Source organism: Esox lucius, chromosome 1, assembly GCF_011004845.1.
Source record: "Esox lucius isolate fEsoLuc1 chromosome 1, fEsoLuc1.pri, whole genome shotgun sequence".
NCBI lineage: Eukaryota > Metazoa > Chordata > Actinopteri > Esociformes > Esocidae > Esox > Esox lucius.
In genome coordinates, this window is record NC_047569.1 from 37,214,427 (window position 1) to 37,230,838 (window position 16,412).

Genomic DNA, 16,412 nt, shown 5'->3' on the forward strand with positions numbered 1-16,412 from the left:
GTAGAGACATCTTTTCACCTTGTAATATTCCATAAACATTAGCGATTCACGTTAGCCTGTTAAATGGCAACGGTACACTGACATGATGCAGTCACTCTGGTAAAAGGCTACACCATACAGCAGATTCCTTTCAACAAAACAGTGCTAAAACCGTTAGGGATTGCTCATGAAAGCAGAGTTCAAGTAAAGCTACAATATATGCAGTACTGGATGGTTGGTGAAATGTCTTGCCTGACACTTCCGCAGTAAGGGTTTGGCAACACTTCCAGGCTGCACACGCCCACGCAGCCTCCACTTTGTGCACATAATCACATGGAATTACGCATGTGTAACACACTCACACACACACACACACACACACACACACACACACACACACACACACACACACACACACACACACACACACGCACGCACGCACAACTATAAGACAAAACAGATTCAACCGGACACATTCTAGGTTAAACCTTCCCCAATAATATTTAAAGGCCTAATGTGGGAGCACAACGATTTTCACATATGAGCAGCAGCAGAGGCAACAACCCTGGGATTCATTTGAGAGAGAGAGAGAGAAAGCTTGTATTCAGGTCATAGGACAGTCTATGCATCAGCAGGTACAGTACCAGTCAAAAGTGAATGGGCGAGAGTGTCCAAACTTTGGAATAGTACTGTAGGCAGGTAGAAACAGAGGGCTGAGAAAGAGAGAGAGAGAGAGAGAGAACGCGTGGGAGTGTACACTTCCTCAGACACTGTAAAAAGAGCCCTTTGAACGGCAACTGTAGAGAGAAAAACAGTGTTGTGAAATACCTAGAGAAGACGAGCACTGTGTGTTTACAGTGAGATCAGTGAGACTAGAACCAGAAACATTAAGTTCTCTCTGTGTCCATCTCCACCAAACAGGTCTCTCTATGGGGTGTCTATGAGCAGGATCATTTGTATCAAATCAAATGTGGCTGCGCTCTTCCAGACAATTTAGACTAGCAAACACTGTCATCATCTTGTGTTGCCCAACTGACACTACACCCACCACACATTCGCGCACACAGCGACCCTGGACTAAGGACATCTTTCTAGTTTAGGAGGCTGCCCTGATTGTATGGAGTGCCTGCTAAATTTGTAAAATGTGAACATTGATGGTGAATACCACATTTTAACGTAAGGACACGGGATAAGGTAAATGATCAATGAAAAATGACGTGGGCCCTGCAGGAAGAGGATATTACACATTATATGATATCACATTATGACCACACGACAATATAGTAGTTGCCCAATTTAGGCTAGGCTAACCTGACAGGAGGAATTTCTTCACTGGTTGGTGGCTACAAAATACACTGCTCAAAAAAGAAAGAAAAAAAATCAAGGGAACACAATCATCACAGTATAACAGCAAGTCAATGAAACAATCTGCCCGGTTAGGAGGCATATTGTGAATCACTGACACCTGTTTTGGTGCAAATCAAAGTGACAACAGATGTACTGGAGAGGCAAAAGCAAGACAACCCCACAAAAGGGAATGGTTTTGCAGGTGGTGGCCACAGACAATTGCTCTCTCCTTACTTGATTCTTCCCTAGTTTTGCCACTACTGGTACCATGAAGCAGTACCTGCAGCACATTCAGGATGCACAGGTAGTCCAGCTGGACAGGGCCGTAGAAGGGCATCAACCCAGCAGCAGGACCGGTTTCTGCTCTTTTGTGCGAGGAGGAATAGGAGGAGCACTGCCAGAGCCCTACCTCATGACCTCCAGCGGGCTACCGGTGTGCATGTTTCTGACCAAACTGTGAGGGTGGCATGAAGCATCCACACCAGTAACCCCATGAGGGCCCACCATCCTCTAGTAGGACCTGTGCTCACAGCCCAGCACCATGCAGCTCAACTGGCATTCACCAGAGAACACCAGAATTGACAGGTCCACCATTGGTGCCCTGTTCTCTTCACAGATTGAGAGCAGGTTCACACTGAGCACATGCCGTGGTGAGCGTTACGCTGCCCACAACATCATCCAGCATGACCGGTTTGGTCATTGATGTTCTGGTGGGGCATATCCTTGGAGGGTCGAACAGAACTCCACATGATAGCCAACGGTACCGTGACTGCTGTTAGGTACTGGAATAAAATCCTCAGACCCATCGTCAGACCTTATGCTGGTGAAGTGGGCCCTGGGGTCCATTTGGTGCAGGACAATTCCCGGCCTCATGTGGCCAGAGTGTATAGGCAGTTCCTGGATGACAAAGGAATTAATGCCATTGACTGGTCCAGACGTTCCCCAGACCTGAAACCAATTGAGAACCTCTTGTACGTTATGTATCGGTGCATCTGACGCCGCCAGGTAGAGCCACAGACTGTCCAGGAGCTCACTGATGCCCTGATCCAGGTCTGGGAGGAGATCCCCCAGGACACCATCTGTCGTCTCATCAGGAGCAAGCCCAGACATTGTCGGGAGAGCATACAGGCACGTGGGGGCCTTACACACTACTGAGTCATTATGAGTTGCCGTGATGAAATTCACACAAGTTGGAACAGCCTGTGATTTCAATTGTTTCCTCTGATTTTTCGGTGTGAATTTGAATCCAGTCCTCAATCGGTTGGTGATTTTGGTTTCCACTGACCGTTGCTACATCATTTTGTTCTCAACGAATTACACAACGTACAGTAAAGATTTTGATCTATAATATATATTGTTCATCAAGACCCGATGTGCTTCTTGTGTTCCCTTATTTCTTTTGAGCAGTGTATTTTGCAGATTGTGCTGTGACCTACTTGTTAAGGTATGTAAGTAGGCTTAGTTGTGTCCCTATTTAAGTTGATTACTAGATGACCATGCTACCAAAATGTCTAGATTGCCAAGATTGATTTGGACGATTAATCCTTTAAAAGAAATGTGGGTCAAGGTCTTAAGGGAAGGTTTTCCCCAAACATATTGGTCTCAAATCCCCTAATACATTTTAAAATGCTTTGAAGAGTTATTTGTAAATACATTTACAATAGAAGGAAGTACGGTCCTGAAAAGGATCATAAAACAGTAGGAAAACAATCTATTTACAGCTGTTACCTGAAGCTCTTGTCAAAAACCTTGGTACGGAACACCTCTTCTTGGTCCAAACTGATGGTACAAAAGGTGCAGAGGTCCCGTTGTCGGTTGGGCGCCGAACAAGAACCCAGGTTCTTACCTTCACCTGCGGGATTGGGAGGAGATGTCAGAGGGGTTGTGCTGCTGGCGGTGCTGCTGTACTATACACTGCAAATGTCTTAGGCCACCTGAGACAACGGTTTCATGCCATTTTATGTGAGAAGTGCTGTTTGGAAAATTCTACATAACACTGAAGTGAAGACAAACAGACATTAGTACGATGTAAGTTAACACAAAGCTATTTTGTTGTAAAATCTGGTATTTTGAGTAGCCTCCCTTAGAACACAAAACTGAAACAATTCCCCTTTGTAGAAGGATGTATATCCTGTAACAAATGCTTCCAAGCTTGTTGTAGGACTTGCCATGACTCTTCCCTTGACTCATAATGCTTAATAAAAAAATGTAAGACATGTCTTAAAGACAAGATTTAAATGATCTTTAAAAGACAACACAAGAAGATCTTTGTTATTGTATAAATAATTAATTGTAATGCTAGTGTTTTTGCAACCAAATACACACTCACTAAAATATAATTTAAAAGTACTTTGTAAGATTTTTGTATAGTATTGTAATAACATAACATAGTCAAATGATCTGCTGTTAAGTAAGGATAAAAATCAAATTTTGATCACATCACTAAAAAAAACAACTGACATAATTTCTGAAATGTCTTTGGGTATAGAAGCTTTGCAAGATTTTGGGCCACTGGTTGGGAAGGTGGTGATGTCAAGCCAAAGCATGCTCTCATGCATGTGTGTGTACCCCCATTAAAAACAAGAGAATGCATTTTTAAGCCTCCTTGAAAAACGTACGTTTTAATTTCAACCATTTCATGTGGCACGTAGCAGCCGACTGACATCATTCGTATTTGGTGCAGGGTAACACCTGTTCTCCAGGAAGTCACAGGGTCCATCAAACCAATAACATTGCTTTTGTGAGCGAGACTGGTTGTTGAGGTTGAGGATCATATAAGATGTGGTCAAAGACGCAAGTGCATAAGCTTCCTCCCAGCATGCTCCTGGCTATGACCGTGTAGTGCTTTATTCACAAATGTTAAACGCTTCGGGAAACCTCCAGCCAGGTAAGACCACACTCCTGGATCAACTGCACAGCAATGAACACCCAGTGTAACTTTAAATCCCATGAAATTAAGTTACAAGTAATACTACTGCACCTTAAAAGCACAGCAAACAACTACAGTAGACAGCATTGGTATTCACCCCCTTCTGTATGCATTAAAGTATGATTGTAATACATTTCATGTGATTTTTTTCATCTCCAAACTTTTTAGATATAAAAGGAAAAATAAAGCACTGATTAGAACAGTATTTGCTTCCCTAAGACAATACATGTTAGCAAAACCTTGGGAAACTCTAAAAAGAATAATAAAACTTTGCACACCTGGATTGTGAAATATGTTTCCTGCTTTTCCTTCAGGCCCTGTCAAGATGTTGAGGACCATGAATAGAGAGTGAAGTATTACCACAGATTGTAAAGCAGGTGAAAATGTCAAATGTGTAAATTCGCCTCTCAAAGCATTAATTGAGCGACCTATCCTGTTACGTGATTATCTGACCTCGTCGCTCAGCTTCGACTAGCGACCGCCGTTCCTCAGCGGCGATGCAATTTGTCCAGGATCAGCACATGCTGTCATAAGTTCTGAAAGTGTCCTGCTTCACTTATTTAATAGTTTAAGTTTTTGTGACCAACACCCATGCAATTGGGCAAACAACTATTTGGCGTATTTGGACATTTTAGTTGCCTCGTGTAGCTTTGTAAACTGAAATATCAAAGTGCTCAAATGTCAGACCTATTTTATACCGGATACAGACACTGCCCTCCATAAGTAGCTGTGGCTTTTTTGGGGGAGTTTCTGACTCCTGCCTCTTCTTCAGCAAGTGAAATGCATGTTCAATTGGATTGAAATCAGGAGATTTACTTGGCCAGTCTAAAGCTTTCCACTTATTCCCTTGATGTGTTGGCAGTGTGTTTTGGGTCACTGTCCAGTTGCATTGTGAAGAACTGCACAATGAATCTGGTTTCATTTTCTTGTCCATCGGTAGCCAAGATGTTTCAGTACACTTTTGAATTCATTCTGCTGCTGCCATCATTCGTTACATCAATAAAGATGAGTGAGCCCATTCAAGATGCAGCCATGCATGCCTACGCCATGACACTCCCTCCATCATGCTTGACGGATGAGGTGGTATGCGTTGGATGATGCGCAGTTCCTGTTTTTTTCCACACTTTTGCTTTCCCACCACAATGTCAAAGGGTTCACCTTTGTTTCATCTGTCCATAAAACGGTTCCAAAAGGGCACTGGCTGACCTCTAATTTTTAACAAATTCTAATCCGGCCATTGTTTTTTTGGTGATGGTCAGAAGTTTGCATTTCGCAGCATAGCCTTCGTAAAGTCTTATGTGAACAGTGAATTGTGATGTCATTGTCATGGTGACTTTCACCCCAGCATTCTGGAGGATGTGGCTGATTCCACTGACACATCATTCAGGGTTATTTTTCACAGCTCTGGTCATTTTTCTGTCATTAGCTGCTATGGTTTTCCTTGGTCAACCTGATCGTTGCTGATTGCTGGAGACACCAGCTGTTTCTTACTTTTTCAGGATGTTCCAAACTGTTGATTTGGCTATGCCTAACTTTTTGCTGTGGCTCTAAATAAGTTCATCTTTTCTTTTGTCACATCCAAATCACTTGCTTTTCTTTCATAGACAGCTCCCTAGTTTTCATGTTGGATTATGCCTCCATTAATTATGCTCACATGAAATGGGGGGTGGACTTTTGACTGCTTTTATTTTTAGTTGACAAAAAATAAAAGGTGATGAAATTAACAGAAATAAAAGTTGACATTATGTACTTTCACCTCATATTCACCTTTTAATCTAATTTCCATATGTCTTGGATGTACAGCAAAAATACCAATTTGGACTTTACAGTCCCAAGTTACTTCAAAGTAACAGTCATTTTCCATGTAGTGTTTCCATTATTTTGTCCACCTCCTGTAGATCAGGCCTTGTGTTGTTAGTAATTGTTCTGTTGAATAGGAATTCCTCTCCCAGTGTCTGGTGGAAATCATACTGAAGTAGTTGTTCCTATATAATTAAGCTTGTGCTTATCTGCATCCCAGTTCTTTTCATCTAAAAATAACTTTTGTTGTGGTTATCCAGCACAACCATAAGATGATGCAGCCACCACCATGCAGTAGAGTATGGAGAACAGTTTGAGGTGCTGCTGCTCAGTTTAGAAGGATGACAGTCTTTGATGTGTCTGGGTGGTTTAGAACAACATCACCAATTGAATCAATTTAAAAATCACACTCTGTAACTAAATCTGAAAAAGACCAAGGGTGTGAAAATGACTGCAGTACACTATAACTGTAATAGAGCTATATGTCAGTCTACACTGTTTATATTGGGCCGCACTGGATCTATGTTTGCATAAACATAGAACATTACTTAGATTATGCTCTAAAAATATTATTATACATCATTATATATAGTTCCACTTACCACTATGTGAAACGACCTTGTTTGTGTCAACTTTCATTGAGTGTTGTGTAAAGTTGTGAACCACAAGATTATTCAGTGTTAAGTAGTCGACAAGAATCTAAATTGGTCTCATATATAGGGAGGGATACATTAGGGGAAGCAAACTTGAATGGGGAAAAGCCAATTGTGGTTCAGGCTCTTTAAAGGGCTATTAATACGTCTAATCCCAGAAAAGGGCTGTGAAAACCTACAGCAGTGCCCTGAACGGCCACTAATCCCTGTTAAGCTCAACCTGCAGAACGGTTCAAGCCCTCGCTAACACGATCCTCATCTACGTCATCCTCACAAGAAAAAAAAAAAAAAAAACTGTTCACCAAAGAAACACAGAAGAGGTCAAAGAGTAAAATGTCACATCACTACAAACGTACATGTCTGTAGTGAATGGGCTAGGATCTCCATGGACACATATTCCATCGACACAAGATAAGAGAGAAACCTCAAGAGGAAGAAGGAACATTTCGTAAGATGGCAAACTGAGCTTCTTGCCACTCTAGTTCCTCTATGATTTATTTTTTTTTTCTCTCTTGCTTCCTGGGTGCTCATTAATGCATGGTAGCGAAGCTGCCATTGGTCTTGCCACGGTTATGCGTGCTTGTGCATAATGAGTTCATTTATTTTGATTGTATACACGCGTGTGGACACCTATGATGACAGTACCTTGTGTGCTGTTGTGCATGTCAACATGTGCACTTGTTTGTACATGCGTGATAGCGTCTGCAGAAGTGAGCAAAAGGCAGCCAAAGAGAGAGGGAAGAAAGAGGGCGTGTTTATACTACCTACGATCAGTGTTTAATTCCAAGTGAAAATCAAAAGAGCAGCCTCATCGGTCAGCCCATTGAGACAGAACTTTAGACATTTTGCAAAAAACTTACTTTTTTGGACTTCCTGAAATCAAAACAGGTTCATGTATTGTTTAGAGTGCTCTTTTCCCTCTATCACAGTTCCTTCTCTCATGGCCACACTAACAAAGCTAACGGAATTGTTTTTGTGCCAGTAACAATTCAAAAGATCTTGTTGTGGTTAATTCAAAACAAATTAGCCTCCAAAGGCAGACAGTCAAAATAGATCAACACAAGTACATCATTTATCAAATGGACTGAACAACTATATCTACGGTCCACTAGTCTTTATTACATCAAAGACTGGCCCATTAGAGAGGATAATGGTGGTTATTCACATTGAGGTAAATCACAGTGTCTTTGCTACAGAACATCTTATTGCAGCATGTGGAATGAGGATTAAGAGCTATAAATAATTCTTACTTGGGACCATCTTTTTCAGCAATCCACCTGTTCTTTTATAAGACTTCTTTAATTTGGATTTTTATTTTTGGCAAATGGACCTCATTCTTGTGAATAAAACTCACGGCAAGCGCCACACAAGCCATAATGTGTTACATTGAAACTATTAAATAATTGCATTGTAATTAATGATTTATTGATAAAGGTATGTTAATCAATGATATGTTTGCGAGCAAAATATCCTGCTCAAAGGATGAGGAAAGAGGAATAAATTGTATCCATTATATTAAAATGTGTCATATTTGTGGAAAATGTTTCCACCTTAACAATATGAAATTAACGAAACATTCTATGAGACCTGGAAAAGGGCATGGCTTGAAATTCTATTAAGTTATGACAGTCATCTGGAAGTGTAATATCGAAAGTAGTGAAATCACCACAATAAATTATTTCACCACTAACACAAGGAGACAACTTCCTGCCACGAGCGTTTCGCAAGTTTCGTTGAGACTTAAGGTAACGAGTTAGCGTTACATAGTTATAAAATACAAAGAGAGATTGAATGGCTAGCTACCGAAAAAACCACAAACAAATTATTTGTATCTGAGGGGGTTGCACTGTTTTACTGAAAGCACTTCACATGTTGCTAACTATGCTAGCCGCATTACTAGCAAGTTAGGCAGCCAGTGCGAGTCGGCTAGCTAACTAGCCAGTTCTGGCATGTGTTTTGTGTCTGTGTGTGTGTACAGCTACTGACTGTATTAGCTAGCATGCCCGTTGTTGCCTATGATTTTCACAGAAGCTAGCCTAGCTGTATGAACTATTGTCTGGTAAGGAATTTATTAAAATAAATAGTTTCATCATGACAGCGGTATCTGATGACATACAACAAGTTTGATTGGGTCCGGGCTATATTCATTCACAACAAAGCCTTAATCTAGCTTGATGAACTGTCTGAGCTGATCGTACCGCGCCCCTCTTTTTTTCAAGTCGTTCACTTTTTTGTAAGCCCCCTAAACTGAAGAATGCCGCAATGCAAGAAATACATTTTTAACTTACATATCTTTCCCCGCAGGCTTTGTAAAATCCGAATTCTTGTGTCGTCTTCTTCCGCCATGGTCCGACTTTACTGTGTATCTGTAGTAGCTACAGTACATTCAATACTGATCATATCCGTTTATGAATGTAAGCGAAGGGCCAACCTACTGCAGCGTCACTACGAGCGCTATTGGCCGTAAGCTCAGTTAGCTGACATTAGACCAGACTGTAGAGAATTGTGTGAATATGTTTCACCTTTGGCTTCACCGCACCGGCTCGCGTAGCCTAACTTCTAGACTAAGATTGTGCTGTAACACTCCCGAGAGCATAAGACATAGCCATTCCTCTTTTTAATTCCACCCGGACAGATGCTGTATCTATTTAAGCAGCACGTGTCCTGACTTGGACAGTCTTCTTAAAGAGGCTCTCCGGATTGTTCGGGAGTACGTGATAATTTTTTAAAGGTCGACTTTGGCACAAACATTAAAGGGGTAATTCGTCTTAAAACCACACTGCCATTCTATACGTTGTTAAATAGTGAAAATATATGAAACTAATATATTGTTTGTAGTTATAATAAGTTAGCAAGCATGAAATGTGGCACAGAAATCTGTTGAGGTTTAGCTGAATTTTCCAAAACAGTAGGTTTCAGTATAAAAGAGAAACCTTTTTGGGGTGGGGTAAAAAAAAAATCTTCAGAAATGTTTAGGGATACGATGGGGTTTAAGGATGGAGTTTATAGATAGTTTAAAAAATATATATTGATTGACGATCCAAATAGTGATACCAGTTTGTTTAAGTGATTAAAATACAAAATCGTTAAAATCAATTGGATAGTTCTGTCCAAAAAATGTAAATAAGCATTTACATATTTACTTTTAGTGAGTGTGCCCAGTTGAGCTGAGTAAGTGTAGATGGTCAGACAGGTCACGTTTTGAGGTTAGACATTTTGAAAATACTTTCTCTGAGCCTCACCAATGGTAGGCAAATTAACTGCACGTGGCTGGGATGTGAAGGGTCCTTGAAAACGCTACATGAATTTGTCGAACATCGTTTCGGGTAAATGTCCTGGGAGCATGGCCACAATGATGCTTTGAGCTGTGTTCACCATCTGCTGAATGGACTTGACATTACATTACAGTTGAAAATGTCCTTCCTTTTTTTTTGTCCATTAAAATGACTTACAATTGATCATAAATATAGGGTAGACATGGTTAATGTTGTAAATGACTATAGTAGCTGGAAATGTCAGATTTTTATGCAATATTGGTCGTACATTATCAGCAATCATCAGCCCTGTGTTCCAGTGGTACATAAGAAGTGCCCATCAAGTAAATTCACTTTTTGGGAGGTGCTTCAGGAAGTATGGGGTGAAATCTCTTCTGATTACAACAAATTGACAACTAGAATGCCAAAGGTATGCAAAGCTGTAATTGCTGCAAATGGAGGATTCTTTGATGAATGAAAAGTTTGAAGGACACAATTATTATTTCAATTAAAAGTCATTATTTCTAACCTTTTAAATTATTATATTTCCTATTAAAATTAATTTAATGTATGTTTTCACAGAAAACAAGGACATTTCTAAGTGACCCCAAACTTTTGAATGGTAGTTTATGTGCGGAGATGTTCCCATACCAGGCTGTGAGGCAGCCAGTCAGGATCCTCTATTGTGTAGCAGGCAGAGTTTTCGCAGGCACAGATTAAGCCTAGTCTAAGACTAAAAAGTACAATAGAAAACTCCACTGAGCTTGTTTTTTTAGTCCCAGGCACATTTAAAACTGGATTAGGCAAGGTAAATGTTAAGGTAAGTGTTAAGGATACGGACAAGCATAAACCCTGGTCAAATTTCCTTATGGAGCATTCAGCTGTTTGTAATGCTAGCTCTGCCCTCTCCATTGAGTCAAACAATCACAGTAACTGCTGCCTTCAGGGCAGATCTGTCTCCAAGGCATGTTAGAGAAACTCCCAGAAGTGCTGATTTATAGATAGTTAGTTTTAGATAGATTCCCATTCAATTTTAATGTGCCTTTTTGGCCCGAGGCATAGCCTAATTTTTTGTATCTATACCCTGGCTTAATGGAATTACATTTCAAAAAGCATTTTGCAAATAGCCTACATAAAGACATATATAAGGGTATAGTAACAATGAGAGAAAGAGGAAACAATTGAGATATAAAACTTAAACATACCTGATATATAGTATATTTATGCTTTTAGGTTAAATAAATAGGACAGTCGGACAATAGGACAATCTTTACCGATTAAGAAAAAAGCCAATAGTTGACCCGCGGTCTAGGCCTCAATAACAGTTAAAGTACATGTCACTTTGACAAGTTAAAGAAAATATATTGTCTAAATGTCTATTAATCTCCTTGAAAATGTGCAACAGGAAAAACCACCCACAAGCAAACGGCACAGCCCGCTTTCAACAAGTGGGAAAAAATGTATATATATATATATGATTAGTTGGTGTCATAGTTGCATCAGAAACAACTTTACAAAACAACTCCCTTTCAATCAGAACATTTTCCCAGTAAAGGATGCTGTCCAATATGTGCCACAAGCTGTTAAAGTAGGTACAGCAACCGGTTGTAGCAGCTTTATTTTGTCTTGTGAGAATTTGAGTTTAAATTTAATCTCAGATAAATCTCAAAAACTGGATGAGGGCTCACACTGCAGTTGGTTCTCAGTTGAACCATTGATGTGTATTCTGTGTATAGTCTCAATAGTCAGCCTACATGTTAGTAATCATTTCATTCATTAGTTTTGCCAAACATACTCTATTTAAAAGGTTATAGCACTAGTTTACAGGGGCAACCACATAGAATACATTGTTTCAATTTGGTTATTAATTAAATGTACTGCACTTGGTTTAAATAACCTGGGTAATGTCAGTCTCTGCTTGACACTAGATGTGGATGTAATAAACAGAGCGGTTAAATTTTTTTTCCTACAAATGTGGCTCTATCTTTTGAGTGGTTTAATCTGCAAAATATTATGACACCATCGCTGAAAGATAACACTCAGGAACATGTCTTCTGTTTCCATCTCGCACAAGCTGCGCAGCTCTCATTAGTACAGAGTGGACAAGACCAGACTGTACATCAATTATGTTCTTTTCTACACAGGAAATCATTGTGTATTGCGAAGTATTGAAGGACCCAACTGGCCTACCTTTTTGATACAAATTCAGTTACTTTAAAGCACAGGTTTCAAGGTGATTCCACGGAGGGCCTAGTGTATGCTGGTTTATGTTTTTTTTCTTCTACTGGTGCGCAATTGAGGCCTAACAACCAGGTGTTTGGAGATCTAATTAATCAATCAAGTACAAAGTGAGAGCGATAACACTTGGCCCTCTGTGGAACTGGTTTCACACCTGTGTTTTAAAGAATACTTCAGACTGTAATACTGTCCGATGTTATAGTGACTGTTTTGTAATAAATGTGGACAGCTGACATGATATTGCATGGTACAAACCATTTTGGATATCAATTTAGAGTTGCAGTCCATAAAAGTTTCATAACCCATGGAGTTTAATTATTCCAACAAAAAAAATGTTTTGTTAAAATATATATATATTTTTTTTTACTTTGGTAGTATTTGGAAGCACAATAACCAGCAATGTAGTTTCAAAGTGTATGACTGGACAATGGACTTCCCCAACCATAGAGGGGGTGGAGTCTGCTGGGGCCTGCTGGGGCCTGCTGGGGCCTGCTGGGGCCTGCTGGGGCCTGCTGGGGCCTGCTGGGGGCTGGGGGAGTTGGAGGCCTACTGCTGACATAGTCTCACCTACGCAGTGTGACCTGTTATAATTAACTTCCCTCATCACGGTTTTTCCAGGGTAAGCACTGCTTGGGTGGTGGAAACGGTCTATTAAAGACTATTCAGGACATTTCATAGGACAGAAGAATAACAGGTCATTCATTGAAGGAAGTTGATTAAATAGGTACATGTTTGTGTCAGTAGAGGAGGCCAGTTTTATACATTATTTAAATGTTGGTAGACCAGAGGAAGTTCTACAAACCTAAACTACTTTGCATCTGGGTTGTACAGTAACAGGGATGCCATATGACGACAAGCTTGTGACTTTGCCTTTAACTGAAAAATGTGCATGAGCGAGAAAATATATGTTGACCGTGTGGCTAATTGTAAATAGCAAGACCTTCATGGTCTCACATCCACTGAAATGTCTTCATTATTGGTCAACATACTTATTGAACGAGCAGATAGTAGTAGCTCCATTTTATCCAGAATTGGCTAGCATTATGTCACAACCCCGTTTCCCAAAAAGTTGGGACGTTGCGTAAAATGCTAATAAAAACAGAATGCAATGATGGGCAAATCATTTATCCCTGTATTTAATTGAAAATAGTACAAAGACACCATATCAAATGCCCCCCTTTTTTTAAAAGTGATATGTCTTCCCATTCTTGCTTGATATATGATTGCAGCTGCTCAACGTTTCAGGGCCTTTTTTGCTGTATTTTACGGTTCATAATGCACTCAATGTTTTCACTGGGTGACAGGTCTGGACTGCAAGCTGGCCAGTTTATCCCACGGACTCTTCATCTACTGAGCCATGCTGTTGTAATACATGCAGAATGTGGTTTGGCATTGTCTTGATGAAATAAGCAAGGCCTTCTGTGAAAAAGACGTTGTCTGGATGGCTCCATATGTTGCTCCAAAACCTGTATATATTGTTCAGCATTAATGATGTGCAAGTCACCCATGCCATGTGCACTAATGCACCCCCATACCATCACAGATGCTGGCTTTTGAACTGTGCGCTGATAACAAGCCGGATGGTCCCTATCCTCTTTAGTCTGGAGGACCCGGTGTCCATCATTCCCAAGAATAATTTCAAATGTTGATTGGTCAGACCACAGGACAATTTTCCACTTCAGTTCATCTTAAATGAGCTTGGGCCTGAGGAGGTGACGGCATTCCCCTCCCCAACTTTACTTCTGAAAGACTGCCGTTTTTATATCCAGTAATGTTACTGACCTGTTGCCAATTTAGCTAAACAGTTGTTAAATGTTCCACCAGGTTTTATTTTGCATTACACAACCTTTCCAGTCTATTGTTGCCTCGGTTCCAGCATTTTTTAAATGTGTTGCTGGCATCAAATTCAAAGTGGGCATATATTTTTCAAGGAACATTAAAATGTCTCCATTTCAACATTTGATATGTTATCTTTTTTGGAAACAGCGTTGTAAATGGGATTATGGATGATAAGTACTGTAGTACCAAATAAACCTGTAACCAGATCAGAACCTGGCTCCATATTCAGGGGGTTGGAGAGAGGGGAAAACCTGAAGATTGCATCAAGTGATACTCTAACTTCTAAGATGGGCTGGTCAATGAGACCACCAAGTGACAGGAGCATGAGAGTAAATAGACAGATTTGCAAAGCGTTTGCACTTTGGCTCGTACCATATGTTGTCTTGTGTAGCTGACAACTCCAAGGATGACTTCCATGGAGCTGGGAGGGGATCAATAATAAACGCATCAATGCAAACTTGAATTATGCAATTTATGGTCCACTCAAATAATAAAACAACATAACATTGAAATTAACATCCCTCATGTTGTTAATTTAATATAAATGTATAGACATAAACCTCAGGAACAATTCATCTTTTAAAGGTCTGATAAACTTGACTGAATTATAACACAATTTTCCGGTTACTTTAGACATAACAGCAGATGCTACCGGCCTGCATGTAATCCTCATTAATACGAATACTAAGGAGTCACGCATAAGCATTCCCACGTGGCAATTGTCAAAAACAACATTAAATCCTTGGGCAGTGCAAAACATGGCACAACACTGAGTAGCCTTGTAACAACATCATAGCTTAACCAACAAACACTGCTCATCAGTAGTTTGTCAGCTATCACAAAAGACAAAGTAGTATACTGAACTTCATACTGTTTTTTACAATCAGGCTCTGCTGACCGGCAGATTCTGTTGTCTAGGTAGTTGGACAAAATCCAAAAATCACATCGTATGATTTTTAAATAATTAATTTGTGTTTTATTGCATGACATAAGTATTTGATCACCTACCAACCAGTAAGAATTCCGGCTCTCACAGACCTGTTTTCTTTAAGAAGCCCTCCTGTTCGCCACTCATTACCTGTATTAACTGCACCTGTTTGAACTTGTTACCTGCATAAAAGACACCTGTCCTTCCCTCAGTAAAAGCATTGAAGATGGGTCGTGGTTGGGTCTTCCAGCATGACAACGACCCGAAAACACACAGCCAGGGCAACTAAGGAGTGGCTTCGTAAGAAGCATTTCAAGGTCCTGGAGTGGCCTAACCAGTCTCTAGACCTGAACCCAATAGAAAATCTTTGGAAGGAGATGAAAGTCCATATTGCCCAGCGACAGCCCCAAAACCTGAAGGATCTGGAGAAGGTCTGTATGGAGGAATGGAACAAAATCCCTGCTGCAGTGTGTGCAAACCTGGTCAAGAACTACAGGAAACGTATGATCTCTGTAATTGCAAACATAGATTTCTGTACCAAATATTAAGTTCTGCTTTTCTGATCAATCAAATACTTATGTCATGCAATAAAATGTAAATTAATTAGTTAAATATCATACAATGTGATTTTCTGGATTTTTGATGTAGATTCCGTCACTCACAGTTGAAGAGTACCTATGATAAAAATTACAGACTACATGCTTTGTAAGTGGGAAAACCTGCAAAATCGGCATTGTATCAAATACTTGTTCTCCCCACTGTAGGTGCTGAGTTTGGATCGGTTTGAATAGTACAAGGAGTTTGGTCCGAGATTGGCCCAAGGGTGGCGCTATAGCTACAGTTTTGAACTGAACATATATTAGGTCACATGTCATTTTAGAGACCACTGGCCTATTCTTAAGACAGTGGATGATGCGTTTTGCATAGAGATCATATTTCAAAAGGGCTGCAAATTGTATAATTTCCGGGATGATGACATGTTCACTGTTTTTTATTGTTTAATATACATTTCTGTTTCCTTTATGAAAGTAACATTTGCAAACCTTGGATTAGTGCAAGCGTTTACCAAATATGACACCCTGTGTGGTAATCTACAGGATGGTATGTGTGCAAACATATACCAGAACATGGCAAAAGCTCTTCATGGCAATTCCAAGTTTATTATACATTTTCTTAGCAATCCCAGACACTTGGACATCATAACAGGAACGTCTGCTGTGTGTTCTCCTGCTGTGATGCGTCATACATTAATTGATCCATTCTTTATACCCTCCTGACACTAAACTGCAATTTGTCAACTTGTTATTAAAATCGTATCTATAAAACATTTGTAATTTTGCAAAACAAGATTCCTGTTCATTCTGCTCCGCATGGCGCCGTCAGCAGAAATAATACAAGTGATAGAAATACTGTTTATATATGAATGGTGGTCGATACAGTTCAAA

At 40.1% G+C, this 16,412-nt stretch overlaps 1 protein-coding gene across 1 annotated transcript in view; it reads right to left on the minus strand.

Annotated features, from left to right (window-relative positions):
• The window catches only part of rasa2 (RAS p21 protein activator 2), a 61,137-nt gene extending 51,816 nt beyond the window's left edge, over positions 1-9,321 (minus strand). The window contains exons 1-2 of the mRNA XM_034293185.1: positions 8,997-9,321; positions 3,055-3,178 (exon numbers count right to left, since the gene is read on the minus strand). Coding sequence (XP_034149076.1) covers positions 3,055-3,178; positions 8,997-9,054 — 182 coding nt within the window. The 5' untranslated portion in view covers positions 9,055-9,321. The remainder of the gene's footprint in view (positions 1-3,054; positions 3,179-8,996) is intronic.
• Between the last annotated feature and the right edge of the window lie 7,091 nt (positions 9,322-16,412).